General features: G+C 35.5%; 4 protein-coding genes across 15 annotated transcripts; 1 reads left to right on the plus strand and 3 right to left on the minus strand.

The window, feature by feature from the left end:
* The first annotated feature begins 219 nt into the window (after positions 1–219).
* On the plus strand, positions 220–10,077 carry LOC111468118 (K(+) efflux antiporter 4-like). Of its 5 annotated transcripts, none has more exons than XR_002714714.1 (20): positions 220–692; positions 1,254–1,297; positions 1,669–1,727; positions 1,889–1,967; positions 2,082–2,143; positions 2,271–2,346; positions 2,932–3,006; positions 4,402–4,473; positions 4,568–4,651; positions 5,300–5,368; positions 5,977–6,054; positions 6,261–6,349; positions 6,627–6,723; positions 6,794–6,847; positions 7,199–7,294; positions 8,090–8,278; positions 8,410–8,487; positions 8,826–8,887; positions 9,324–9,413; positions 9,497–9,510. XR_002714714.1 is itself a non-coding variant. In XM_023113206.1 (20 exons), exons 1-20 carry the CDS (start codon positions 446–448, stop codon positions 9,575–9,577), a joined length of 1,764 nt encoding a protein of 587 aa, XP_022968974.1. In that variant the 5' UTR covers positions 223–445; the 3' UTR covers positions 9,578–10,077. The 5 variants fall into 5 exon arrangements, 4 of the variants coding, with proteins under 4 accessions (XP_022968986.1, XP_022968995.1, XP_022969004.1 ...); XM_023113206.1 differs by having other exon boundaries at positions 223–692; positions 8,843–8,887; positions 9,497–10,077; XM_023113218.1 differs by lacking the exon at positions 9,497–9,510 and having other exon boundaries at positions 8,826–8,901; positions 9,324–9,409.
* A 3,275-nt stretch (positions 10,078–13,352) lies between these two features.
* On the minus strand, positions 13,353–14,694 carry LOC111472099 (transcription factor KUA1-like). Its single transcript, XM_023117795.1, has 3 exons — positions 14,231–14,694; positions 13,892–14,088; positions 13,353–13,794 (listed from the first exon to the last, which is right to left on the minus strand). The coding sequence occupies exons 1-3, from the start codon at positions 14,562–14,564 to the stop codon at positions 13,519–13,521; spliced, it is 807 nt and encodes a 268-aa protein (XP_022973563.1). The 5' UTR covers positions 14,565–14,694; the 3' UTR covers positions 13,353–13,518.
* Positions 14,695–17,485: 2,791 nt separating this feature from the next.
* LOC111471815 (probable acyl-[acyl-carrier-protein]--UDP-N-acetylglucosamine O-acyltransferase, mitochondrial) lies at positions 17,486–22,781 on the minus strand. 7 transcript variants are annotated; one of them, XR_002715262.1, is made up of 12 exons: positions 22,564–22,780; positions 22,365–22,462; positions 21,388–21,512; positions 21,180–21,288; positions 20,289–20,381; positions 20,085–20,201; positions 19,914–19,997; positions 19,484–19,588; positions 19,296–19,382; positions 19,115–19,234; positions 18,147–18,206; positions 17,486–18,061 (listed from the first exon to the last, which is right to left on the minus strand). XR_002715262.1 is itself a non-coding variant. In XM_023117498.1 (11 exons), the coding sequence occupies exons 1-10, from the start codon at positions 22,628–22,630 to the stop codon at positions 19,115–19,117; spliced, it is 999 nt and encodes a 332-aa protein (XP_022973266.1). In that variant the 5' UTR covers positions 22,631–22,781; the 3' UTR covers positions 18,452–18,951. The 7 variants fall into 7 exon arrangements, 5 of the variants coding, with proteins under 5 accessions (XP_022973266.1, XP_022973262.1, XP_022973270.1 ...); XR_002715259.1 differs by having other exon boundaries at positions 18,147–18,239; XM_023117498.1 differs by lacking the exons at positions 17,486–18,061; positions 18,147–18,206 and adding an exon at positions 18,452–18,951 and having other exon boundaries at positions 19,115–19,228; positions 22,564–22,781.
* A 204-nt stretch (positions 22,782–22,985) lies between these two features.
* LOC111497565 (inactive protein kinase SELMODRAFT_444075-like) lies at positions 22,986–27,670 on the minus strand. Of its 2 annotated transcripts, none has more exons than XM_023148379.1 (9): positions 27,245–27,670; positions 26,641–26,822; positions 26,453–26,547; positions 25,255–26,288; positions 25,011–25,171; positions 23,929–24,005; positions 23,690–23,837; positions 23,438–23,587; positions 22,986–23,285 (listed from the first exon to the last, which is right to left on the minus strand). In XM_023148379.1, the coding sequence occupies exons 1-9, from the start codon at positions 27,405–27,407 to the stop codon at positions 23,250–23,252; spliced, it is 2,046 nt and encodes a 681-aa protein (XP_023004147.1). In that variant the 5' UTR covers positions 27,408–27,670; the 3' UTR covers positions 22,986–23,249. The 2 variants fall into 2 exon arrangements, with proteins under 2 accessions (XP_023004147.1, XP_023004157.1); XM_023148389.1 differs by having other exon boundaries at positions 26,641–26,795; positions 27,245–27,669.
* Between the last annotated feature and the right edge of the window lie 140 nt (positions 27,671–27,810).

Raw genomic sequence — 27,810 nt, forward strand, 5'->3', positions numbered from 1 at the left:
TATTTATGGCAATAAACATGAATTAAAATATATCTGATACTTCAGGAATATTTGTTAATATTTATTTATTTATTTATTTACTATTAATATTTGTTGAGTACATATATATATATAAATTTGAAAGTAATCTATAAAAGGGAGGGACCAAACTCAGATTCACACGTCTATTTCGTAACGCGCGTACAGATCGCATTTTTCTTCTCCACCGTCACCGATGTAATTCATTTCAACTTCCAGGGGTACTTTCGTACTTTCCTATTTCATCACTTGCTCCGTTGGCCGATCACTCTACTGAACAAAAAAAAAATTATAAATAAACAACGAGGAACATAAACAACCTTTTCGCCCCCCCGCCTTTCTTCATCCTCTTAAGCCCACTCGGAGACGGAGGCCACCGCCACCGCCACCGCGCCGGCTGCTGTTTCCCTTCTTACTCGTTTCTGCAATGAGGTTACCGTCCTCTGCAATTCTTGTCCTCTTGCTATACTTTCACCTTCTTCTTTGCTTCGCTACTTTCCCTTCCCTTTCCATCTCCATCTTAACCGTCACTAAATCCGACTTGGTGTTCGGCGAGATCAATGCTACTTCCCATTCTAACTCCTTGAGATCCGCCAATGACGACCATAGTTTTGCTGATATAATCGATCAGGCTCTCGAGAGGGAATTCACTGAGAATGGGCAGAGTGATCAAGGTTTGTTGATCTGCCTTCCACTTCTCTTTTCCTTGCATTCTCTGTTGTTTTAGGGTTTGTAAGCTCCCTTGTTGGGCTGGAATTCCGTAATTTGCGGAATGCGTTTTTGTTCTTTCAATTCTTTGATTCTTGAACATTGATGCCAGTTTTTCTTCTTTCCTTTGATTTTTTCTGTTTCTGGTTAGTTCTTGTTCGTGCCTCTGTCGCGTATTCTTTTACGTTTACTTTTATGTTTGTTTCCACCTGTTCCAGTTACTCGTCAGGTGTTCTTACCTCGAGAGCTGTTTTACGTTAGTGATTTGGTTTGGTATTGGGAGTTTGTTGGAACTCATGTTCTGCATGCTCTACTTTGATGCCCCCGCGGTCTCCGGAAATGTGGAAAGTTAGTTAGCAGGAATTGAACTGGAAAGAGCTTTTGATGCACTATGGTCTTGGAAAATTATATAATAATTTAATAAATTCCATTACATTCCCGTATTCCTTTTGGCCTATTCTTGAGAAATTAACTATGGCTTCATTAAATTTATTGAGAGTATCCATGTTTTTCACTTTCCCTTGCAGTCGCGGATGCTGGCAGCTTCAACAACAGCGTAACTGATAAGCAGGTTAGGTTGACGTTTTTCCTGGTCACTGCCGGTCTTTTCTTTCTACGAACTTTTAATTGTAGAAAATCTAAATAATAGAATCCAGAAGCCAAACCAACCTGCTCTTTCTGTTCAATATGTATCCTTTTAATTAATTCAAATTTCTATTTGAACACGACAAGATTCCTCTGAATTCAAGCCATCAGATTTAAGTTCTCCGATGGGGTATTATCATCCTCTTGCGTCCCTCTCATTTTAACCAATGATTACTATGAGTAGTTTTAGGAACAAATTATCATGCCGTAGGAATTACAAAGGTGTTCAGTAATGTACTCCCAATGTTATGCTTTACTGGTCTTTTTAGCTGAAATGAACGTGTTTCCATCTGTCAGGCAGTTTTGGAGACTGTTGCCAGAGTTAAGTCAAAGAAGAACGAATCGAAAGAGGAGAAGTATGTTCTTCTTCTTCTTCCAGTTCATGTATACAAAGCTTGTTTTTCATAGGTTTGAATTAAAGTGTTTATCATGAATGCTAACCCATTATTAGAAGATGTGTTCTGATCTACAAAATTACATTGTAATAGTTCTTTTTATTTGCTTTTTTGGACCTTAGATCATTTCAGTTCCATGATGTCTTCAATTTAGATAATGAGAATCGAGCAGAAGACATGCCCACCTTAATTGATCGGAAGGTATGCCTAATGTGTATACTTGATACATTTCAACTTTTCATTATAAGTTCCACAATAAATATAATACTGTTCATGAAGTTGATTCTTTTTGATTAAAATGGATTATTTAATCAGGACAATGTCTTTATTATATCCAATCCCAAGTCGAAGTATCCAGTGCTCCAATTGGATTTAAGGTTGGCTTTTATGCACAGTCAACTTAGTCCTTGGGTCTCGTCTTTCTTCTTGATTCATTGTCATTTGGTATGCATTGACATGATGAAGGGTTACAGATCCAATCTCATCAAGTTGTTTTATATGCAGATTGATTTCGGATCTAGTCGTTGTTATTGTTTCTGCAACTTGTGGTGGCATTGCTTTTGCTTGTGCAGGACAACCGGTATGATTATCATCCTTCTTCTTTCCCTCTTTCTCTCTCTAAAGAATGAAAATCGTTATCATAGTCTAGTACCGTAGCATTCTTTTTGACCATGGCATAGATGCATAAGTGTTCTTGGAGAGCTCCTAGGATCATTGCCCAACGTGATAAATAACTTTGTTGAAAAGTCGCATGCAATGAGAAGAATACTTTATTTATCCTTTAAGGGTATGGATTTTTTCATCATGATTCTCACCCCTTGTTAGAACAGTTACCCTAAGAAATGAATATGCATCTTATTAGAGTTGTTGTGCTTATTTGGGTGTGTTTTCAGTAGTTTTTTTAGAAAATAATTTTTAAACTGTTTCCCATTGTTTTCTAAAACTAGTTACTGATCTATTTGAGTCTGACTTTTTTAATACAAAACAGATTCCAGTTTTTCGACTTCATTTCTAACTGGCTAACCTTTAAACATATGCTTTCATTTATAATTTTTTTTGCTTTACCTTGAGAGGGCAAGCGTCAGGGCACAAGCTTCAAAATTGTTTTGGCAGACCTTAAACTATTTTTCTTTGTAAATGTGCGATGGCATTGTAAATTCTGCAGGTCTTTACTGGATACCTGTTGGCTGGATCTCTCATTGGACCCGGAGGTTTAAGCTTTGTCAGTGAAATGGTGCAAGTATGTTGCATTTATGTCCATCTCATTTAATTAACAAATTTAGGAATCTCTCCCTGGTCCTTTTCTGTTGTTACATTTTTTTTTTATGATAGAGCCAATGGATATGCTTGTGGTTTTTGGGTACTGGATAAAATTTGTAAAGGGATTATAATGATTCATATGATAGGCATACAAGTATACTGCTGTTATGTTACAGATGACCATGTGTACCTTATATATTTTTTTATTTAATGAGAAAATGAGCTTTCATTGTGAACAAATGAAAGAATACTAAAGGGCATACAAAAAATCAGTCTAGCAAGTTGAACGACTCTAGACCCAAAGAACTACACAAAAACGGGTCCAATCTAAATGGACTAAACTTGGAGAGTAATTACAAAAAGCCTTGGTCACTGATGAGAGGAACACCTAACAAGGGAACCACATCTCTTCCAAATATCTCTCGAGCCCCTCAAAAACTCTCTTGTTTCTCTCCAAGCACATCTCCCAAAGAATAACAAAGAAGGGAAATTGCCACAAGAAGGGAGAATGTATAATGATAGGATCCATGGTGTTGACTCTCACACCCAAAACCTGCCAAGCAAAGAAACACACCTTCTTGGACATTTCAACTTTCCATGGGAGGTGAATGAAGGAGAATTGAGAGAAACTAGAGCTGCTCAGACGATGAAAGATATAAAAAAGAACACTTGTTTGAAGGCCATGGGGAACATATAAGAAGATCCTTACCCCCCGGTTGCAAGCTGTCTGAGTCCAACAAAACAAGTAAAGAATCAATGTTCATTGTCTTCCATATCCTACGGATAAAGCCCAAATGGATCAAAGCAAGCCCTCAGAAGAAAAGATAGAACCCACCCAACACCCCTCCAGGGACGCAAATGGTAAAGATAGGGGAAAAGGGAAGCAAAAGAAGAATCACCCACCCAACAACTTATCTCAAACAAAACATTTCACATTGCTCTAGAAGAACTAATACCCCAAAAAAATTGTGTTCCAAGGGCTCCAAGGTATGCCTTTAAAACCCCTAGCAGAGACCTAATCAAAAGGTTGGGGGCCATAAATATTAGCAATCACCCAAAACTACAAAAAGGAAAGGTGGAAACACTACAGCCACAAAGTGGCTGCACTTAGCTAGCAAGGCCTCATTACAGAATCTAAGATTACCAATACCCAAACCCCATGACTTGATGAGTCTAGAAACGAACTCTCATCGAAGTGGGAACCACCTCCTTCACCGACACATTTCCACAATCTAAGATTATGTATACTTGTCAAAGCAAAGTAATTGTCTATTTTCTCTGTGTGGTTTTTTTGTAAGTTATGGAGTAATGAATATTACTTTAATATATTCTATTGCTTCACAAGAATTAAACTGTCTTTTAACTATTCATTCAGGTTGAGACAGTTGCTCAGTTTGGTGTGATCTTCCTTCTTTTTGCATTGGGCTTGGAGTTCTCCACTACAAAAGTCAGCTTCATTTTTATTTTGGATTTTTTTTTTCAATGATTAGCTGGCTTACAAAATATTTAGACAATGTCAATAATCTCTATTCTTTTTCCAGCTTCGTGTTGTTCGAGCAGTGGCTGTTCTAGGAGGATTGCTCCAAATTTTCCTTTTTATGTGCTTGTCTGGAATTACAGCTTCAGTATGTCTTACATTCTGATGGGAATTTATTCCAGCAGTATGCTGATCACCCTTTTTTCCATTGTATTTCTCTGCTGGATGACGAGTATGGTCACATTTTCAAGCACAAAATTCTGATTGCGATTCTTTCATCCAATGCTCTTCAGAATGGGATAATCTTTTATCATTCTTTGTGGTTTCAAATTTTATTATTCTTGCAAATTCATATTTCCTCAGTGGATTCATTTTGTGGTATCGAGTATTTGTCAAGGTCCGATTGATCCATACTAAAACTTTCAGTTGTGTTGTTTTCCTATGCCCAAGTTAAAAACATATCTTGATGGCTTAAGTAAGCTCAGTGCAGTTACACTTGAGCCTTTCTGCTATGTAGTTGTACATCTGGTCAGTATACACAACTAGGGGGCTAAATTGCCTTTTTGATGGTCTTTGGTTTAGCTTACCTACTGTTTTTTTCATTGGGCTTTACTGGAACTTTGGTGGATTATCAAAATACTAGGGTTTATTGCTTGACGTGAAAGTTTTGTAGTTGATGTTATTTCTGGGATATTTTTGTCTCCTCTTTCTTCTTGCTGTATCCGTAGTATAAGTGTATTTTTTTTATTGTTACCCTCAATGGTTTCTTCTGATGTGAAATTGCTTGCTTTTGCAGCTGTGTGGTGGTAAATCATCAGAGGGGGTCTTTGTTGGGGCATTCTTGTCTATGTCTTCGACTGCAGTGGTAATTCCTTGTGATTTATCACTACATTTTTTAGTTGAATGAAGTTATTTTACCTTTTGTGTGGCTAAAGGAGCATTGGGAGACAGTTCGAAAAATGAAGAAAATTTAAAAAACATTGAGAGAGTTATGAATTCCGCACCTTTGTTTTTTTCTTATGCCAATCTATAACTTTGTTAATGTTTTACCATTTTTCTGATTTGTAAAGAATGTTATTCCCAATGGAATATGTTCATCAATTATTACTCAATCTCATAACAAACTCACAACAACCTTCCTTTGTACACTATTTTATATCCTCTAAGATAAGAAGATTTGTTTTGAAGTTTTGGATAAATATAAATATGAATGTGATGTTTCTCAACGGCATTTATTCCAACTTTAAGAAAACTGCTTTTGTAGGCCAGTGACAATGGGCCTCAGAGTTTTTATTTATTTTTACTTTCATCAAGTTTTTGGTCTTGTTTTAAATAATTATTTTGAAGGAACTTTGCATTGGATAAGTATTTTTTTAAGAAATAGAATTGATTGCTGCTTTCCTCAGTCATTAATAAGCTTTTTATGGTTATCTGTATTTAATTTGGGCACTTCCACACTATTATCTGCTGTAGGTCTTGAAGTTTTTAATGGAACGAAATAGCATCAATGCCCTTCATGGTCAGGTGACCATTGGTACTCTTATTCTTCAGGTATACAACTTAATCTTCTTCCAACACTTTTATCATATTACTAATTAGTGATGGCTTGGTTATGTGGTATCCTAAATACTGGGTTGTATTAGAAGTTTTTTCCTAGGGGGGTGTGTGTGTGAGAGACAGAATGTTTTTAACAGATAACCACTAGCTTACAAGCAAAATATTGATGAGATCTTTTTTGGTTCAATATGCACCACCAGGATTCAACGGTAGGATTGCTGTTTGCCCTGCTTCCGATTCTTGGTGGTACTTCTGGTGTTCTTCAAGGAATTCTGTCCATGACTAAGTCGTAAGAATAGCTGCTGTCTGTATATGTTCACGAGGATTCTTTTTTAGTTTTCTTTTTTTTGTTAAATAAGTCAAGTATCCAGCATCACTAAAAATTTCTTTTCCAGCATTATGGCGCTTAAATCTGAAAACATAGCTAGTTGGTGTATGGACTACTAATTCTGGCTACTCTTTTCATTTAATTTTCTAGTTGTTCGATCAGACAACTGAGATTATTTTGACTGCTCTTTTCATTCAACTAGAACTAATACTTCCCAGCTAATTTCTTTCTTTTCCAGGTTGGTGGTCTTGATTACGTTTTTTATTTTTTTGTCAATATTATCTCGCACATGTGTGCCGTGGTTCCTTAAGCTTATGATTAGCCTGTCATCTCAGGTAAGAGCAACCTTTTCTCTGTTTGCTACAACTATTGCTTCATATTCTTATCAAAATCTATTCCATGCAGACTAATGAGCTCTATCAATTGGCAGCTGTTGCATTCTGCTTGCTTGTAGCTTGGGTTAGTTCCACATCCACTTCCTAATGCTTAATTATAGAAACCATACATGTTTTTACTTCTAGTATGAATCGGGGGGACATTGGTATCATACATGGTCAAGAACTTCAGTTTTCTAGCTGTGGAATTTTCCTCTCTCAGGATTACATATTCTATTATGAAAAGTAGGACTTGAAAAATGGTTCTTATCCAGTTGTCTTATCCTTTTTTCTCCCCCTATTAAAGCCAATAAGACGTTAGAGTCGAGAATAAAGTTGTTGGGCATGGTCTATCTACAACAGCTAGCATCTACCAGTACTTTTTTTGGGTGCATGCAAGTGCAGTACTGATTCATTTATATTACCACCTGTACAGTGCAGTGATAAACTTGGTTTAAGCCTTGAATTGGGTTCCTTTGCTGCGGGTGTGATGATATCAACTACTGATCTTGCTCAGCACACACTCGAACAGGTAATATGGTTTTAAAGCCTGAAGGTTTTTCCCTTTCAGTTTTTATGCTGTGGATAACAGGTGGAATTTTTTGAATCATTTGAAAACAATAGGAAGCTTTCAGGTCTGAAATCATGCTACAAGCATGTGTTGACATGGAAAAAGGTCTAGAAATACTGTGTCGATGACTATAGATATATCTATTTTTTCTGTCGGGAAATGGGAATTTGTATAGAGTATCTGGGTACTTGAATGATACTGTACGTTTCCAAATAATTTAGTTTTAAATGTGTATGTATATATTTGTGGGGAGGGGAGGGCAGTAATGATGGTCACGCATATTGATAATTCCCATGTTCCTGATGTAATGACATCCTGCATCATGAAACTTATGATCTGGTTTGAAATATGTATTTTTTGGGGCTTGAGCATCAAGCTTATTGATAAATTACCCATTCCAGATGTAATGAAATCCTGCAGCATAAAACTTATGATCCAGCTTGAAATGTATCTTTTTGGTGGTTGGGCATCAAGCTTATTGATAAATCTCTCAATCGAGATGTAACAAAATCCTGCAACATAGAACTTATGATCTAGCTTGAAATATATTTTTTGGGGGGTTGGACATCAATCTTATCGATAATCTCACGTTCTCGCTGTAATGAATTTCTCCGACATAATTTTGGGTCCCTGATAAACAAGATGTTGTCAATTAAATTTCTCATCAGCTTTATTTAACATTGTGATCTATTTTCTCTGAATCTGTTTTAGCTGTCATGAAAATTGTTAACACCTCTCCATTGGCTCGATTACCAGGTTGAGCCCATCCGCAACTTTTTTGCTGCACTTTTTCTTGCTAGCATTGGGATGCTTATTCATGTTCATTTCCTATGGAACCACATTGATATTTTACTTGCAGCTGTGATATTGGTCATCGTTATAAAAACTTTAGTGGTTGCTGCTGTTGTCAAGGGATTTGGATACAACAACAAGACTTCACTTCTGGTTAGATGTGTTCTAACAAATCTGTTTCTTCACAATGATTTATTTATTTATTATTATTATTATTATGATTATGATTATGATTATTACTATAAAGGTTGTTCAAAGAGGCCTTAGATAATTCTATCTTATAGGTTGGGATGTCACTTGCACAAATTGGGGAATTTTCTTTTGTCCTTCTAAGTCGTGCATCTAATCTTCATCTTGTTGAGGTTGGTGCTTGAATTGTAAGCTTGTCTCTGATTGAGGTTTGTAATTTGTTGATGTTGATAAGAACTGTCTCTAAACTCGAAACATAAATTTCCACTTTGTTTTCCAATACTTGCGTTGACTTTTGTTAACGTAGTACACTTGCATCTAGAATGATCAAATCTGCTAGGTTTCAAGTATGGATAACTTTTCCATGTTTACATGCCTACCCAAACAACCAAGTAGAACCCCTTTTCTGTTTAATCTTTCATATTATTATTTTTTACTTTTGTTCATTAAAATTTTGAAGTTCTTACAATGTTTTCCTGTTTCATTTTGAAATAAAAATTTCCTCTCACAGTTCAAAAAATATTTCAGGGAAAATTGTATGTACTGCTGCTGGGGACAACTGCACTTAGTCTGGTGAGTTAATTAATGTATGTTTATTAGTTTCTTTATTCTCTTCTTATTTTTGTTATTATTGTTATTTAGATTGGCCATCAAGATAAATGAACACAGAACTTTCGTGCTGGCAAGCCTTACTAGAATTTTTTGTTTTTTCTTTATTGAAGTCCTCAAACACCTAATTTCTGATGCGTACCCTGCAATGTGATTGAACTTTCCCCATTCCGCTCTCGTTAAGCCTTTGTGGGTCTCTTTTGCAACAAATAATTTGCTAACCTAAGACTAAATAATTTATCGAAGTTTCCATTTAGATGCCTGCTCTGTTGCCAATCAAATGAAAACGTCATTAATGTGTTGGTCTTTTGTGACGTATCCCAATGAGAAGTCTTATCAAAGAAGATTAAATGATCTAATTTTATTATTGTAATTGAGTGTGTGCTAACCAACTGTGTAGGTGACTACCCCATTGCTTTTCAAGCTTATTCCTGCTGTGGTACGTATTGGAGTGTTGTTCCGGTGGTTTTCACCTGATGGTTTGAGTGAGGTAACTTTCAGCCTCTAGTAACTCTCCTCTCAGTTCTTGTTGGATACTGTTCCCAAGATAACGTGCATGGTTTTTCCTACCAGACGGGATTTAAAGGAGATGGCTTTCGAACAGATGGTATCAAGCGCATCACTTTGGTGGTTCAAGACTCTCACGTTTCATGATATTATGCATGCCATGAAAGCAAACGACAGTGGTAACCACATTTTGACCGAAGGGTTCTTGTGAAATAGAACAGGTGCAGGAGAGTGAATGGTGTTATTAGGCTCACAGTATTTTACTGTCCTGGACCTGAAGATGCTAACTTTCCATGCAAAATTCCGACACAGGCAAAGATCATATCAAAATAGTTCCACTGGGATGGAGAACCAGAGTAGTGTGAATACGATTCTCAAAATCCCATTCACAAAAAATTCCAATTTTTGATCTAGGCCGTTATGTTATTATAGGTGGCCTATTCATTGTAAAATAATTTCCCTTTGTTAACGCCGTTCATTTCATTCTATATGTTCTTTTACAAGTTTGAGTCACACAGTTGTCCACACCCCCCAACTTTTATGTACCCGAAAAGTAATGTAGTTCAAAAAAATTTTAGTGTATCCAGGCCATTTTCAGTCCACAGAGAGGCTCAGATGATGGACGGATTTGACTTGTTTCTTCAAAATTCATGCTGTTTGAATTTCTCACCAACGACCTAGAGAGGGTAGGAGCTGCTGCCTCGATGACTTGGACAGCAATGCTTCTGCGGAGAACAAAGTTCGGCATTTTGAGGTCAGTAATAATGAAATGAGTATCAGATAAGTAGGCCATATCCAATGCACCTTAAAAGTAGTTTGCTTTTCAAAGCCAGAAATACCAATGTGATTGATAAGGCTACACGTCCTTTCTTTCATTGAAAGATCAACATCAATCAAAAGTGAATTATGTTCACTAAACACCTGGGTCCACTGGTCCCTCCTCTCCCAGTTCCAAGTGCCACAACAAGACAAACAAAATGCATTATTTCCATTCCTCTTTTTCCTTGAAGATTATATTAGTTTATCTTCCTCAAATCTTCTCTTTATCCTTTCCTTTTGAGATCAAACGGCTTTTTATTAGATAGAGGTATGCACTCAAGGTTCCCTTTACAAAAGCATCACATTCTGGAAGCTCATTTTCTTTAGAATAGATTCTCAATATGAGGATTAAGTTTTGTTGTATTATTAAATCATGGCAGAACATGTCAACACATTGAAATGAGAGTTTCTACAATGTTCTGATAGCAATTTAGACGATGACAATGAAGACGACAGATATTGTGTAATGCACAGCTAGGGAAAGAAGATAGAACCATGGCTTTTTGCTCTGTGTGCTTAGCTTAGAACAAAGGGTTTATCCTCCACACAAAGTATATGTGATCTGTGTTTGAAATTTATCTGCTTGCTGGTTGTCCCAATACCATCCATCCAAACAAACTATACTTTTGACAACTCAGTGATGCCTACTGCAGGTAGTAAAGAGGACATCTTGGGTAGGTTGAAAAGTGATTATAAATGTTGCAGAAACGTTTTTGTTTTTATATTATCTGTTAGCAAAATAAAGTCCTGAAAAATCCAAATTACTTGAGAATCCCTATGATTTTTGTTCTTCTTTCAGCATAATGATGGTGGTTCATGGTACAAACCAGGGATGTGATTCTTGAAGGAAATTGATTTTCCAGTTAGTGTAATGTTAAGAAGATTCTTTAACCGCGTAAGCCTACCGTTAGCAGATATATTTAGTTTGTTACATAGAGCCATCAATTTCATAGTTTTAAAATGCGTCTGTTAGAGAGGTTTTCACACTTTAATAAGAAATGTTTTTTTTTCATTTCCTCAAATCAATGTTAGATTTTACAATTCACTCTCTTAGGAGCCAGCGTCTTCATTGGTATACTGTTCGATGTCTGGCTGTAATACAATTTGTAACCGTCAAAAGTTAGTTAGTAGATACAGCCCTTTTTAGGCTTTTTCCTTGCGAGCTTTCTCTCAAGATTTTTAAAACGCATCTGTTAGGAAGAAATTTCTACACCCTTAATGAATATTTCGTTACCTTTCTCCAACTAATATGGAATCTCATAATACTTTAAACATCTCAAGAGACAAGTGAGGTAAGAAACTCTTTTAGAGGACCTTTTTTCTTATTATATAGGTACGATATTTAGGCGTTTTGGACTATAAATGAGTAGGACCAATGAACCTTTTCATTATTTAAATTGAATGATATGACCCCATTCTCTTTATTGTCCTCAAGTTTTGTCCTTTGGTTCTGTTCTTAACTGTACAGCAATTGACTCATCTTGATATACATACAGGAACATGGTAATATCATATGTTTCTAGAAAGTGAGTATCATTTTGTAGACAACCTTATCTACTACATTTGATTCCCATTCACTGGCTGTTCTAAGTTGGAACAATTCTCACTCGGTTTACTCATCCTCCCTCCTCCTTAGATTCCTTCCTTCATATCTTTTCCCAAGATTTTATTTTGTCCCACATGAAATAACAAAACAAAACTCCGTTTGGAATTATATTTTGTCTCCATCATCAAATTCCATCCTCAAATTATTATATCATTCAATCTTAGAAACCCCGAACTGATACAACGATAAAATCTTTCTTTCTAACCCTTTTGCCTTTGATTTTCTCCCCATTTGGTCTATTTTTGTTCGCTATATTTTTTTATTTTTCATTTAACACAAAAAGCATCTTTGAAAGTTATTTAATTCTTAGAGAGAGTCAAGGGGCTTATGCAGGCGATTTTGTAATTGTAGGCAGCTCAAACCTAATTAGATGATGGCCGCACGAAACCCTTCGATCTTGAGTTGGAAGATGCAAACCAGACCCTACAAGACCTTTTGTACTATCTTAAGAAAGGTGAAAAACTTCTATTTTGAGACTGTGACGCAATTCATTGCAGAACACTTTCTCACTCTAGTAACATTAGTGTGAAATTTTTCGGCTTTGGGTAAATGAAATTTTGATTATAATGGGCAAAATCGAAAATTCCGAAAGAATGAGAAATGAAAGAGGAGAAAGAGACGTAAATGAAAAATACTTTCTTGTCTTTGGAGGGAGGGTCGTGTAGACATCCTAATCTTGTCCTAAATAAGTTTTAAGTATAACCACCGACTTTGAATCTTTTAAATTTGGTTGGAATTTTCTTAGGGTAATTATCTGAAGAGAGACGGAAGGAAATAATGTGGCTGTTGATTCTGCAGAATTAAAAGAGAAATTTATTGAAAAATAAATCAATTAGAGGCATAGTGCTTCAAAATTTGTGGGCCAAAATTCATTGGTAATTAAGGAGAGAGGCAGTAATGCCTCAACACTCCAAACTTCTTGTCACAGTTATGATCAAAGTTAAAGAATGTTGAAATAATATTGAAGGGTTATGAATCGTCTTGTGTTATTAAATGTTCGAACTTATCTTAATCCAACGATCTAACTTTTCAAGCATCAATGAGAGCTTGAGTATAACTTCTCAAGTATTAATATGATCCATCATCAATTTAAACCTTTTTGACTTCCTTTTAGGTCTTTTTAGTTGGGATTAGTCGGTGTCACAATCACACCATTGCGGCAGGGTGACAACAATTGTGCAACACTTGTTCTAACTCAGCGAATAAGTCATTCGTGTAAAATTTGCACTTTGTGGACAATATCAACATATACTCAAACCTCAAATCACGTTTTAGAGAAATGTTTTAGAAAACGTAAAATCAAACAAAAGCATTCCAACTATGAAGTGGTTAGACAGGTCTGGCTGTTTCTTCCATCTTCTGAGCAGCCAAGATTTCTATTTTTCTAAGAAATGAAAACCCAAAATCATTATTCCATAACTTATTTTCTTCTTTTTCAAAACAAATCTGTTTGTTCATCACAAGAAGGAAGAAGAATATTAAACAAACATTCATTTAAGATAACATAATTAATTAACTAATAGAGTCAATCAAATTAAAAACTATAATCATCATCAATAACATGTCTTGTTTATTTCTTCCAAAGCAAAAAGATGAAGGGGGAAATATATTGAATTTGATGATGATTTGGGGAAGTTTTAACTAATAATAATAATAATAATGATTAGGTAACACTAATTGGGCCAACGAGTAGAGAACCAGGTGGTGGTGCCTTTTTGGGATGTTCCAATTCCAAATTTGGAGCCCTTGGAGCTCCCAAAGTCAGCTCAAGATCATCATAAACCCAAACCGAAGAAGGAGAAGAAGAAGAAGAAGCTCCCAATAATTTCTGTTCTTCATTGTTCTTCATCACCTCCATGCAAGAACTTCTTGTAGGATTCTTCAAACTCAGCTCAATGTTCTTAGAATTTGTTGTTGTTGAATCATTTGCTGCCCCAACCTATGTGTTTTTTTTTTGTTCAATAACACAAAATTACACCTAAATTACAAATCAAAGCCAAAACCCATAAGAACATTTAGGGGGAAAAGGTAGCAACCGTGTCAAAGAGGCTTGAGCGCCTGTTCTTCTTGTTGGCAGTGGACTGTCTAAGAAAATATTTTTGAGCATGGCTTGCTACTTGGGTTGGTGTTCTTGAGGTCACATAGTTTCTTGAAATCCCTCTCCAATCTCCTCTTCCAAGCTTTTCAAGTCCAATTAGAAATATTCTATGCTCCTCTTCTGTCCATGGAACCCCTACAAAAAAATTCATCAAAAAAACAACTTTTTTAGGGTAAAAACAATGGGTTTTGGATCAAAATCAAGAATATGATGAATTTAGATCAAACCCATCATTAAAAATCAAAACTTGATCATGAAAGGAAAGGAAAAATTAAACCTTTTTTCCTCTCTTGCTCTCTTGTGAGAAGGCCGTCGGAGAGATAGCCATTGGAAGATCGAGTTTCTTCGAGAGAATTATGATCGAGATGAACTCGAGTCGAGGAGGAGAAGGAAGAGGAAGACGAAGGAGAAGGAGAGGAAGGTAAGCAATCAGTGCTGAAACTCTTCTTAATGGGAAAATAAGAAGAAGAAGATGAAGAAGCATCAAGATGAACACCAAAGAGCCTAATGATACCATTGCTACCAACCAAATTGGGCGTTGAAGGCATGAAGTTGGTACAAGTTCTTGAATTGTGACCTATGTTTCCACAATGTGAGCACTTTCTTCCCATTTTTTTACCCACACAAATCTGATCTCTCCCCCTAAATTTTCACAATGATATCCCAACAACCCAAAAAAAAACAAACTAAATCTAGAGAGAGAGATTTGAGAGTAAGAAAGAGAGCACAAAAACAAGTGTATATTGGTGTGGTTTATATGATGATGGGTTACACAAAATGGATATATAAAGAAAAGAACCTATTGGATGCTCCTTATATACAATTTTTATTCCATTTTTTTTCCCAACGGTTTAATCTTATAAAAAAATATTAAAATATCATTTTTTTTCTAGAGAGTAGTTCAATTTTAGTCTATAAATTAATTCAAATGTCTAAATTTAAGGACGGAGAGATGAAGTAATATAGTATGTTTGGAAAGCGCATCTCAAATTGTATACTAGATATCTCATACCCACTTGAGAAAGAAAGAATCTTAAATGTCGCATATCGAAGAGACCTGTTCTATCCTGACCAACACCGAATGCTTCTACACTTTTGGTTGAAGAAAGCTATCAGACCTTTGGGTCATCAAAGCTGTTGAGAACCCTCTGTGTTGAGATATATTATTTGGAGAATATATTATAATAATTAGTTATGAAATATTGATACTCTTAATCAGTAATATTCCCTTTATGATTTGATAGTAGTATATTTTATTTCATTCTCAATATTCAATTAGTTTATAGTAGTATATTTTATTTCATTCTCAATATTCAATTAGTTTAGAATTAGTTGTTGTATCGAATATTAATGAGAATAAACACCTTCTATTTCAATTCTATTTCTCGTTCTTAACCGATAGGCCTCGTCAGCTTGTTCTAGAATTTCATATGTATTTGATTTTTTTTTTTTTTTTTTTTTTTTTTTTTTTTTTTTTTTTTTTTTTTTTTTTTTTTTTTTTTTTTTTTTTTTTTTTTTTTGGGTTTCTACGGGAGTGGAAGGAAATAGAAGAATTTCTTGAAAACATGGAGGTAATAAATGGGAAGATGTACAAAACTGTTAGTCTATAATCTTAAAAAACAATATATATTTGTAGTTAGTATTAATATTAATTCATTATGTTTGTGTATATTATCTCTTTCATAACATTAAATTATATGATAAGATAGGAAGAAATGAAGTAGAAATGCCCAAACTTTGAAACTTAAATTTGATTAGTGATTCAGCAATTTCTTAAGAAATTTAATGGAACCACACCCATTCTAGTGCAATTATAATATATTTTTTATTTTTTATTTTTTATTTTCTATGTAATTTTCTTATTATTCAAAGATGATAGCAATTGATTTCATTTTTTTTATGAATTATTACTATTATAAATAATAGTCACTAATCCAAGTGGATGATGAATAATTTTTAAAAAAAAACTAAAATTAGGGATTGAAATAAATTTTAGGGGATTGGATGCCATTCTTTTAATTATGGATTTTTTTTTTAATAAAAAAATTATTTTTATAAAAAGTGGAACTGAAAAGAAATTTCTATATTGTTTCATTAGAAAATTTTCTGAAATTTTCTTTTTATGTTTTATTTTTCAAAAGTCAATGGCTGTTTTATTATATTATATTTAATTATTTTCTCTTATTATTATCCCTATAAATGATTACTTAACTTTTTCTAATGTTAATAATAATATCTCAAATTTTAAATTTTATTTTCATATATTATATTCAAACTCCACATGGAAATAAATAATTATTCCCAAATTAAACATCTTGAAATTTTGTTTTGTTGAGCTTTCATGGAACACTTGAATTAAGATCTATTCATTTGGCTTTTATCATAAATAGGAATCTTTTCTACCAAATAAACAATAAAAGAAGACAAAAATATATTATGGATCATATAACATACATATCATTCAATCATCAATTCAATTGCTTCATTTCAATTTTAGTATAAAGTTTAGGAACAAAATAAAATATGTTTAAAGTTATAAAAGTCAAAATAAAAATTTAAAGATTGAATATATTCTAACCAATGGAGTTACGAAAACAAATGTTGAATGAGAGAAGAGAAGGGAGAAGTTCGAATGTGGGAAAAAAGTGGCAAAGAATGGACATTGTTTCCACAAAGGTCACATTCACAACAGAGGATCTCTATTTGCGTATGGTGGAGAACCTTTTGCTTTTCTAAACTCATTTTCTTACGTTCTTTTGTACCTCAATTATATTCCCTCCATCATCTTCCATTTCATCTTTATAACACTTTTTGCTCAATTATGATCTCGTCTATGTTTTTTCTTTCTGTTTGTTCATTGTTATGATATCAAAGAAAGTTCCGTTGTCATTATATTGTGGCAACGTGACATAATGTCAATAAAAGAGATGAAGTTTCACCTTTGATGTGACCTATTTTATATCTCAAACTATGCCTTCAAATTTTGTTTAAAGAAATGTCTTTTAAGTTAGGTCTAGGGTTTTGATTCAATTATTTTGATGCTGTCTACCATAATCTTTATATTTAAAACAAAAAAACCATAAAAGAAAAAACAGTTTTTATTCCTCCCTGTTCAAAATTCTCATCCCATTTAATTTACGAAAGATCCCTGAAATCACTTTTCCTCGAGTAAAATCATGAAAATATCAAAATGAAGAATAAAAATCAAGCAAAATGCTAAAATCATGAAACAAAGCCTAAGAAAATAAGGGATATAGGGAACAAAATGAACACTAAAACCGTGGTACTAAAATAAAATATTGAAAAAACAGGTTTAATCTTAATTAACATCAAAATAAAAATATTTTATTAAAATATGTATTTATTTGAGAAATGAAAAAAAGGCATAATGGTACAGAATTACACCTCAAATTTAATCATGAAAAAATTTCAAATATTAGTTCAAAGAATATGATCATGGGGTGTTGGACGGACCAGGGAAAATAGAGATCCTCATGAAAATTTGAAAGACTATTTCGAGAAAAAAAAAAAAAAAAAAAAACATTACATCATTGATCATGATCCAAATTCAGAACTGACAATATACAATGTACAAGCATTATGCATGTTTGTTGTCATATTTCTGTACTATTCATGGAGCAATGACAAAGTGGCAGTAGCATTATTAGTTTCTTCTTTATTATATAAAATAAAATAAAGTTTATTATATTCTTATATCCAAGTATAATTCCGGCAGGAAAGCATATTGTTTGAATGATGGTAGGTTAAAGAATTGTTACTTTCAACATCATGGGATATATAAAATAACATTATAATATAAAGTTTGTGTGTCTTCTCAGCTTCATAAGGGGGTGTTCTTTTTTTAATCATTTCTCTTTAATTTATGTTGAAAGGATAGAATTTTTTTATATATAATTGTGATGCAATTGAAAAAGATGCTGTCTAGAGAGGACTTTCGTTTTTCCTTTTCCCCTTTGTGTATTTTTAGAACTATTTTTCAAAGTCAGAGGTTGTTACCTTTGAAAGATTGCTTTGGATTTCCTACAACCTTGGTCAAGCTGAAGAGTTCCATTCCTTTCCTTTCCTTTCCATTTTCCAGGGAGCTGACCTGCACATTCAAGAGATAAAAATGTATCGTCAAAAAGAGAAAGAGACAGTTTTGAAGAACATTCATATTCTTTTGTGTTTATTACCAAGAAATTGTCCACAGCACTGCAGATTTGTGTTCCCATCAGGAGATTCATGTGCAACTTCTAAAGGGCATATAGAGCAGTAGTTAGTTTATCATGTAGAAGCAAAATAGTCAAATCTGTTTGGTAGGGTAGCCAAAACTTTCTTCTTCTTGAGGGCTGATTGGAATGAAATAGAAAAAATTGGCCCAAAAGGAACATGACTAAAATTGTACAATTGACTTTCAATGTCCAATTTTCTCTACAACTTTGAGTAAGTTTTGATCATGGAAAAATGAATGTAGAGATGAAGGACATGTTCCAAAACATTTTAGTAAACCTCTCAAAAGTGATTTCTGTCATTCCAAAATTATTCTCGAACATGTCCAAAGAGGCCCAAAGAGAGGGCAGGGGAAACATGAGCAATCCTTAAAAGGCCCAAAGAGAGGGTAAGGGAAACATGAGCAATCCTTAAAAGGCCCAAAGAGAGGGTAAGGGAAACATGAGCAATCCTTAAAAGGCCCAAAGAGAGGGCAAGGGAAACATGAGCAATCCTTAAATTGTTGTTGGGCAAACCATTATACGCTTGATTCAATGTAATGAGTTCTATCAGAATAGTAAAAGTAAAGATCACACAAATGTCACAAGGCTCTTGAATAACCCACTAATTAACAGTATCTCGTGGAGTCGACAGTAAATGTGAAGCAACGATTGAGAGCAAAAAGTGTGCAAATGACTGGAACGCCAGAAGAGAGAACTAACATCCGCAACCACAAGTGCAAGTTTCTTTCTTCTTCTTTTTGGGTTCAGAAGTAAGCTCTAAAGCATCCTGATTGATTTTTGCAAAGTTAAACTTCGAAACCGATGCTTGATAATTTGATAAAATAGTACAAATTGTTGCCTATATATGCAGGAACAATGAGTAGAATAATTTGCAAGTGTGCGTGGAAAGGGAAAAGTGGTTTTTTTTAGAGAGGCGAGCACAATCTTACTTAAATGCCATTCCATAGTCTGAATTTGCATATGCCCCTACGATTTTGTTGAAACGAGGCACGAATAGACTGAATCATGGAATGCACTGAAGGTATGTGAGCCAATTTTTCATTCTGCTCCTGAAAGAAAGGTTCACATTAGTTTGTGGTTATGTCTTTAGGAGAGAGAGATGTGCAATACCACTTCTTCGAGACGTTCTTCCAACCCTTTAAACTTTGTATCAGTAGGCATGAATACCTTCCTGTAAGCAGATCTCAAGCCATTGATCTGGATCCTTGGACAAAAATATATGGTAAGCCTTTCCATATATAATCATTAAATGATGCTAGTAAATTTGAATAAAATCATAATGAAAAATAAAGTGCAACCTCTTCCACCGTGAATCCATTGCGCCGAAGTCCCTCTAGATTCAAACCACGAAGTTCTGGTCTTTCTCCCGCCACCATCATATATTTAGGTACATCTTGGGAAACCTTCATGCATGTAGTATTATTAAATGAAATTGGGTTTGTAAATAAAGAACTGCATTTTTTATGGATTGTTCTTAACAAAAAAAAAAAAAAAAAAAAAAAAAAAAAAAAAACAAAAAAAAAACAAATATGTTCAACATTCAAGTAAACAACTGGACAAATTAGTTTGTGTTTAGGAGATCAGCATGCTAACCACGTTGCTACAAAGCTCTTCTGACAAGATCATAAGTTACAAAAAGTTGAGCAATGTTGAAGTATCCGACACATTATTCCTAATAAAATAATTAGTGTACAGTGGCAAAGGTAATAAAATGAAAAATGATAATACCATCGAACCCGCAGCAACAAATGAGAAAGAACCAACATGGCAGAATTGATGAACTGCAGTGGCGCCTGCTGTGTGAACGTAGTCCTACAACAAGAGCCCTTAGTACTTCGTTAACCACACTAGATGTTACTTTGTGCAAGATAAGAATTAAAAGAGATTGAGACATCCAACCTCCACTACAACATGGCCGGCTAGAAGAGTATTATTTGCAAAAATATTGTTGTTCCCGATCTTGCAATCATGAGCAATATGACAGGATCCCATTATGAGATTGTTGTCACTAATAGCCTGATTAAAAAAAAAAGCTACGGATCATAATATAGATTCTAATGATCAGAGAAAATTTGAAGTCTCTTCAGAGCAATTTGATCTTACCGTCACATCACTTGACTTCGAAGATCGGTGGATTGATGAATGTTCTCTTATGTCATTGTTATCTCCAATATCAAGGAAGCATTCATCCCCTGGCTAAGTCATGAAAAATAATCTCATATTAAGAGCAACTAGATCCTCTTTTAGGACAATAGTCACCATGGCTTCTCATAACAATATCTAAGTTAAGCCCGTAATAGTGATCATAATCCACAGGAATGGATGCATGTGTTACTGATAACATTAAAATTAAGTCATTAATAATCTAATAACACCCATTCATCAGCAAATAGTCCAAAAGAATCTCAAATTTACAGAAAAATGAAGAACGTTATCTTATCCAGGGTAATAATGACATGTATGAGAAGAGAAAATCTAAAATTGGTTATCAGCATTGATTTAAGCCACCTACTGCTTAGAAGAAAATAAATGACAATCTGGAATATGGAAAACAAATAACAGAACAAATGATTGAGAAATGCAGAAAATAAAGAACATTTATCAGAGAACCATCCGCACTCTATTTAGTTCAGCTTAGAATTGGGTAAATGTCAAGTCTACCAAATTCTAGAATTGATTATTATATGCATTCAGCTTCCACAAAGATTTTGCCAATCATTCTATGAGACAAGTACATCAGAATTTTAATTAGACAGCCATATACTAAAAATTACTAGGAAGTTAACTTGCTTGTCAGCAGCATTGTTTATCATATGTTGATTCTATCTCATTTCAGCAAATCTACTATCATAAGAAACAGTAATATGGTGCACAAGTTAGGCAAAATAAAAAAGAGAACAGTGCACTAACGGAATATAATTCAAACCAAAAATGAAATTTTACACCTATCTATCCAACTGATAATTCTGAAAAATGTAAGATTGAAATACCAACCTTGTATTTCATGTCTTGGCATCTAATGCCAACCACTGCATGGTGACCTATTTTGTTATTACACCCAATGACCGTACGACCAGGAAGGTCCTCACCAACTATTGCGCCACTGCCTGACCATGTTTGCAGAATAAACACAATAAGATAAGTTGTGTAATTCACCCTTAGCATATTACTATAAAAGATGTCTGGTAAAACTCTAACTCACGTCATCAAGACACATCGATCCCCTAGTTCTGTGCACCCAAAAATGTGGCTTCCAGGATGTAATTGACAACCATTTCCCAGCTTTGCAAAGGCCCCCACAGTACAGAATGGACCAATATATCCATCCTGTTACATAAGGAAGATCGATTGAATCAATTATTTACAAAACAGTAGCAAGAATGTAAACACATCATCAAATTCACTACTTGACTTCTAAGTTCTTAAAATTCCTATTGATATAGATGTGTTATTCCTTGGAATGTAAATTCTGTTGAAATTTTGCCTAACCTATCATCATCAAGATTTACTAAATTGTTTCATGACATGTTTTGAAAGTTATGTTTGTTTTTTGTATTATGACAACAAATTTACCATTTATATTAAATAAAAAAAATGTATATACCACAAGTACTGCATAACAGAATAAATTTAAAATTAACATAATGCACAAATTTTTTTACAATGAATATTATGCATTTTACATTTTTAAACACATTTTGTGATGTATATATTTTTAAGAATAGTTTATGCAACTTTGCATTAAATATTTATTGACATGGTTAACCTGATAATGTGTAGTAAATATAAATATATATAGATATAGATATAGATATATATATTGAAAATATTAAGATAACCAAACTATTATGCCAGTGATAACATGATAAACATGAAGTAAGTACAAAAACACCATCAGATTCTCAACTCAAAAGTAGTGAATATCCATCGATATTCCATGCGAGTGAATCCTCCCTGTGCATTCCAAATACAACACATACCGAAATTAAGGAAAATAATCACATGAACGGTTTAATGAAAGTTTTTAGTTAATAACAAAGGGACTGAAGAAAGCACAAGCGCTGAGATATTGAAAATTAACAGAATCATGAACATTTGAACACATAACCAGGTCGTCAATTAAACAGATTCAGATTAACATCAACACGATAAAAGACAGTTCAGTAGAAAATGAATGACCTCGCCAATTACAGCATTCGGATGTACGACAGCGGTTGGATGGATGAACGTAGAGCTTCTTTCAATGGCAGTTTCCGATTTTTCGTCTTCCAAAATGACTACAACATAGAATAAGAAAACCTAGAAGCTCAATACAAAGCAAAGAGAAGGAGGGAAAGGAGAAGAGAAGTTACAGTAACAGAGTGTAAGAGATGCGAACAAGTTGATGAGCGACGAAGATGATTCAGTGAGCAAAATGAGCGGCGAGCTTTGAGAAGTGACTGCATCAGCGGGAAATTGAGAGCGACGGAGGGAGTATTGACTCTTCCTCGACGAAAATCAGTTGCCGGAGACTCCGAAAAGAAAGCGTTCGATTACGACCCGACACAGTCTTCTTAAAATCGGCGCCAAGATCTTTCTCCCCGCAAATTATTTTTCTTTTTTGTTTAAAAAAGAAAATAAGTTGAATTACAACTTTACCCACTAAATTTCGTTGGTATCTATTTTACCCTTAACTTAAAAAAAAATTATTTAATAAAATTTTAAACTTCCATTTTTATATTTAAATATTATTATTAATACAAAATTAAATAAATTTAATCTTTTTTAAAAATTTAAAATGAACTAAAAAATAGAGAAAGTTAATAATAATAGTAATAATAACATATATTCAGCCTAATTATAATTAGAATATCATACAAGTATCTTTTATGTGGAACTAATCCAAGCCAAATCTAGACACTTTTTATGGTACAAAAATTTGACCCCCATATTTACATTACACATTACTTAAAGCTATAGACCTCACTCCAACATCCCCTTAGCTATATGAGCGTTGATTTCAGAGCATATACTTCAACAACTCTGCAAAATTTTCCTGCAGGCTTCCTTTGCATGGCTGCTGGATTATAAAACGATATCGCCCTCCAAAACCCGAAGCACCTACAACAACCATGAAGCCGAGATGCCATTAAAGGGTGGTAGTATAAACACTTTGAGAATGCCTTGGATGAATGATCGTGTCTGTGTGTGTGTGTGTGTGTGTGTTTTGGTTGTGCTTCTCGGATGAAAGTTGGCGATCGCTTGAATTTTACCTGAGACATACGCGGTCTTATGTACGGGTCGTGTTTGATGCACAAGGAAGCGCATCGCAGCATGTGGTGAACTTCCTCGTCCGAATAACAGTTCATCAAGCATGGATCGACTAGTTCAGAGATTGCGTTTTTTCGCAATAGCTTTCGTGCCTGATTCGAACATGAAACAACTCATGAATTCAAATGAGAAAACAGGAATGGTATTTTGAGAATGAAACACAACTAACTTTGCTGCTTATGAGACAGACTTACCCATTCAGTGAGGCACTGCTGGCCCTTGGGACGGTTTAAATCAATCGCTTTACGTCCAGTCACGAGTTCCAGCAAGACTACACCGAATGAGTACGTATCGGCTTTCTCTGTGATTTGGCCACTCTGTGCGTACTCTGGAGCAAGGTAGCTAAGCATGCAAAGTTTTTGCAATTTTATTTTTCTGATTGATATAGTTTGTGTAATGAGAATGGAAGGATTGAGAGAATTGAAATGGTTACCCAAATCTCCCCAGGATTCTGGTTTCGACTGCTAGATCCCCATCAGGCTGCCACCTTGCCAGCCCAAAATCTCCGACCTATAACTCGAAAACAAAGTTGCATGTTATTTACTTGAATTATTAACCAAAAAAACCCGAAAACAGCACACTTCAGAAGCATTTTTATTTGATTGAGAGACGACGCTCGTACGTCAAAGATATAGGTTGTTCATATGAGATCCCACATCAGTTGAAGAGGGGAACAAAACATTCTTTATAAGGATATGCAAACCTCTCCCTAACAGACGTTTTAAAAACTATGAGAGGAAAGCCGAAAGGGAAAGTCCAAAAGAGGACAATATCCGTTAGCAATGGGCATGGACGGTTACAAATGGTATTAGAACCAAACATTGAGCGATGTGCCAGCAAGAACATTAGGCCCCAAAGGGGAGTGGATTGTGAAACCCCACATCGATTGGAGTGGGGAAAGTGTGCCAGCGAGAACGTTGGCCCTCGAAGGAGAGTGGATTGTGAAACCCCACATTGATTGGAGAGAATAACGAGTGTCAATGAGAACGCTGGGCCCCAAAGAGTGGAGGATTGTGAGATTCCACATCGATTGGAGAGAGGAACAAGTACCAGCGAGGACGTTGGCCCCAAAGGGGGGTGGATTGTGAGATCCCACAATGATTGGAGAGAGGAACGAGTGCCAGCGAGAACGTTGAGCCTCGAAGGGGGGAGGATTGTGAGATCCCACATCGATTGGAAAGGGGAACGAGTGTCAGCAAGGACGCTGGGCCTCAAAGGGGGTAGATTGTGAGATCTCATATCAGTTGGAGAGAGCAACAAAGCATTCTCTGTATAGGTGTGGAAACCTCTCCCTAGAAGACGTATTTTAAAAACCTTGAGAAAAACCCAAAGAGAACAATATCTACTAGCGGTGGGCTTGGGCCGTTACCGTTCAAACAGAAAAATTCTTATGCTAATCCAAAAATGTAAATGCATCTTAGAGTAAATAGGATTTTCTTTGGTTTCCTTCCGTAGGATAACTCATGGCAGTTAATCAAACGCACAGCTGGGGATTAAGATGAGAGCTTGACTCACTAGTGGTTCGAAATCATGAGTAAGGAGGATATTGTTTGGGCGGATATCACGGTGCACAATACAGCCCACCCGACATTCTTCGTGAAGGTATCTCAAACCTCGAGCAGCTCCGACTGCGATCTTTTGTCGTGCAGACCATTTCAACGGATCCCGATTTCGTCCTACAAAGATTGACCATGGCAGTTAATAAAGATGGATACATGTCATCAACAAAACAACAAGGTTTTTTGAGACAAGACATTACCATAAAGATGGGAATCAAGAGATCCATTGCAAATATATTCATAAACAAGCAACCTTCTTCCACCCTCCACGCAAAATCCAATGAGCATCACGACGTTCCGATGTTGAGCACAGCTTAGGACCTCGACTTCTGAACAAAATTCTTGATCCCCCTGGGTACTAGCCAGTTTATATTGCTTGACAGCAACGACTTGTCCATCGGGTAAGATGCCTCGGTGCACAGACCCATATCCACCCTCAGCCAAAAAATTCGTTTGTGCAAATCCGCTCGTAGCAACTTCAAGCTCTGCATAAGTGAACCATCTAGGAGGATTCCCAAATGCAGGGGCCTTGTGTTGACACATTGAACACAGTGGAGGAGGGCCTAGAGGTGCTTTTCTGGATAACGAAACCGTGTTCCTTATGTTTCTGCTTGAGCTAACATTAGTACTTCGACTCACCGCATCGGTGTTAGGATCTTGAGAAAGAGTTGACATTTTCTTGACCAGACCTTGACGTGTTGAAGCTGGAGGTCTATGATGAACATTTTGTGATTCTTCCATTGCGTGTTGCTGGATTTTACGCCTCGAACTTATAATATCAACCATACAGCGCTGGAAATATGAAACGGATGGAGTTTGCTTTTCGTTCTCAGAATCACATTCGGATCCAGATAAATTTCTCCCACCTTCAGCTGCTGTTCTGGATTCATTTCTCAAGCTGCCACAAAATCCAGAGAACAAAGATGAACTGCCCACATCCGAGCTTGATATCGACGATGTCCCAACATCAGTTATCGTAAGGGGTGACTCGACATCAGGGGTACTCACAGGAGTCATATCAGGCCCCCTAAATGCAGCCGATTCATCGAAATAGCTTTTCAGACACTTCTGAGAGACATCTAATTCATGTGATGATATCCAAGCTTCTCTAGTAGTATTGATTTTAGGGGATTCCATCAAATTCAAACGAAGAACCTTAGGCTGAGATTTCTTCATTAGAACAACATTACACTGCAGCTCTTCCAAACAGTTCTTCCTTTCATCTTTCAAATGCCTATCCATAATTATGAAACATCAAGAATGAGCAAATGGGAACCAAACAAAAGGGAAAGAAAAACTTTAAAAGTACACAACGATATGCCTAAAATGCCTAAAATGCACACAGTTCATATGAATGGATGCCGAAAATAGAGACAAAATTTACATGATATCTATTACTTGTCCAATATCACCCAGTTTGATTGAACTTTCTTAGCTTCAGTAGCCACGATACCCCGAGCCAAACCCGAAAGAGCTTTGATCCTGACTTTTATCTGCAACAAGAATCCACAACTTTGAGGATTCGTAGACGACGAGGAGCAAGAACTAAACAAAAAAACGCTTTGGAAACAAGTTATTGAACAGACCTTCAGTGGTTCATAAGCACCATAAAGCTGATGAACCATTTGAGAACATGAATGCACAATGTCATCCTTCTGATCTGAAAGGGTTTCTGATGGTGTTCTAAGATGACCAATCGCGCAGTCGCTCGTAAATCGGGAAAACCCCCGCAACCATTTACCTATAACGGTCAGATTTTCCATCAAAACTATTACAGTCAAGAGGGGAAAAGATTAACAACTAAAAGACAGAAAGAACAGACATCATAGTAATGAACATGAATAGTTGACATTATCATCAATGGGATAGTAGTTTCACTGGAAATTTCAAGAAAATGTTCTCAAATAATGCGAAATTTCCATCCATTTTAGCCACAGATTCTCATGTTTTAGGAAATAATATGTTATTGAATGTTTGATTGTGAGGAATCAAGGATTATCTAGCTCCCTACAGACATAAAGTCACTCAAAATAATTGCTGAGACAATCATTTATGTAGCAGAAATTCACGAATTCTCATCTGGACATCATAAATGCAATCGAAACGTGTCTGAAAACTTATCCATTAAGAATTTCCTTCTCAGGCAAACAAAATCTACAAAAAAACTAAGAATTTTCAAAGGAATCTTACTTGAATGATGAGAAGGAATAACCACAAGGAGCTTAATATGATCTCCAGGCTGAACAACATGAGTCAAAGCCCAAACCAGAGCAGTCTTAGAAACTTCCTTGGAGGTGGCTTTAATGGCGACCACCACCACTTTCCCAGCCACATCAAGATGTCCCTTCTCCATAAACCCTTCAAAAACTCTCACAAAATCCACAAACCCAGTTCAGTTCCCAACCTTGAGGATCAAAATCCAATACCCATGTCAGAAATTTCCATTAAAGAAGACCCCTGAAATGAAAACCCCCAAAAAGAAACCGACACTGAACACAGGAAAACAAAAAAATTAAAGGGTACTCCGTATTCACAATACTGCAGCAATGAGCAGAGAAATCAGCGAAGGAAATGGCTCAGAAACCGATGTGCTTTTGCTCGCCTTGCGAAATGGGGAAAAAGGAGCTTAAAGAAGAAAGTAGAGTGAGTGCGGGCCCTCTTTTTACATGTGAAATTCACGCAGCCCACATACTTTAACGAGTAAAATTGAGCTAATTTTTTACCCATTTGGCCGTTATTTTTGTTCTTGAAGCCAC

The sequence above is a fragment of the Cucurbita maxima genome, unplaced genomic scaffold, assembly GCF_002738345.1.
Source record: "Cucurbita maxima cultivar Rimu unplaced genomic scaffold, Cmax_1.0 Cma_Scf00002, whole genome shotgun sequence".
Taxonomy (NCBI): Eukaryota; Viridiplantae; Streptophyta; class Magnoliopsida; order Cucurbitales; family Cucurbitaceae; genus Cucurbita; species Cucurbita maxima.

Bases quoted from the DNA above. Each gene is read 5' to 3' on its own strand.
- LOC111497565 (XM_023148379.1), bottom strand. From the start codon at position 27,407: ATGGAGAAGGGACATCTTGATGTGGCTGGGAAAGTGGTGGTGGTCGCC. The intron at 26,548-26,640 runs GTCTGTTCAATA...TTCTTGTTGCAG, and splicing joins GTGCTTATGAACCACTGAAG to ATAAAAGTCAGGATCAAAGC. The intron at 25,172-25,254 runs GTAATGTCTTGT...CAATCTTTGTAG, and splicing joins TCTTGATTCCCATCTTTATG to GACGAAATCGGGATCCGTTG.
- LOC111468118 (XM_023113206.1), top strand. From the start codon at position 446: ATGAGGTTACCGTCCTCTGCAATTCTTGTCCTCTTGCTATACTTTCAC. The intron at 693-1,253 runs GTTTGTTGATCT...TTTCCCTTGCAG, and splicing joins GAATGGGCAGAGTGATCAAG to TCGCGGATGCTGGCAGCTTC. The intron at 6,350-6,626 runs GTAAGAATAGCT...TTTCTTTTCCAG, and splicing joins ATTCTGTCCATGACTAAGTC to GTTGGTGGTCTTGATTACGT.
- LOC111471815 (XM_023117494.1), bottom strand. From the start codon at position 22,630: ATGCAGTCACTTCTCAAAGCTCGCCGCTCATTTTGCTCACTGAATCAT. The intron at 21,513-22,364 runs GTCATTCATTTT...CTTATGTAACAG, and splicing joins CGAATGCTGTAATTGGCGAG to GATGGATATATTGGTCCATT. The intron at 19,998-20,084 runs GTTGGATGTCTC...CTCTTGTTGTAG, and splicing joins CCGGCCATGTTGTAGTGGAG to GACTACGTTCACACAGCAGG.
- LOC111472099 (XM_023117795.1), bottom strand. From the start codon at position 14,564: ATGGGAAGAAAGTGCTCACATTGTGGAAACATAGGTCACAATTCAAGA. The intron at 14,089-14,230 runs GTTTAATTTTTC...ATTTTTTTGTAG, and splicing joins AGAGCAAGAGAGGAAAAAAG to GGGTTCCATGGACAGAAGAG. The intron at 13,795-13,891 runs GTTGCTACCTTT...AAAAACACATAG, and splicing joins GCTCAAGCCTCTTTGACACG to GTTGGGGCAGCAAATGATTC.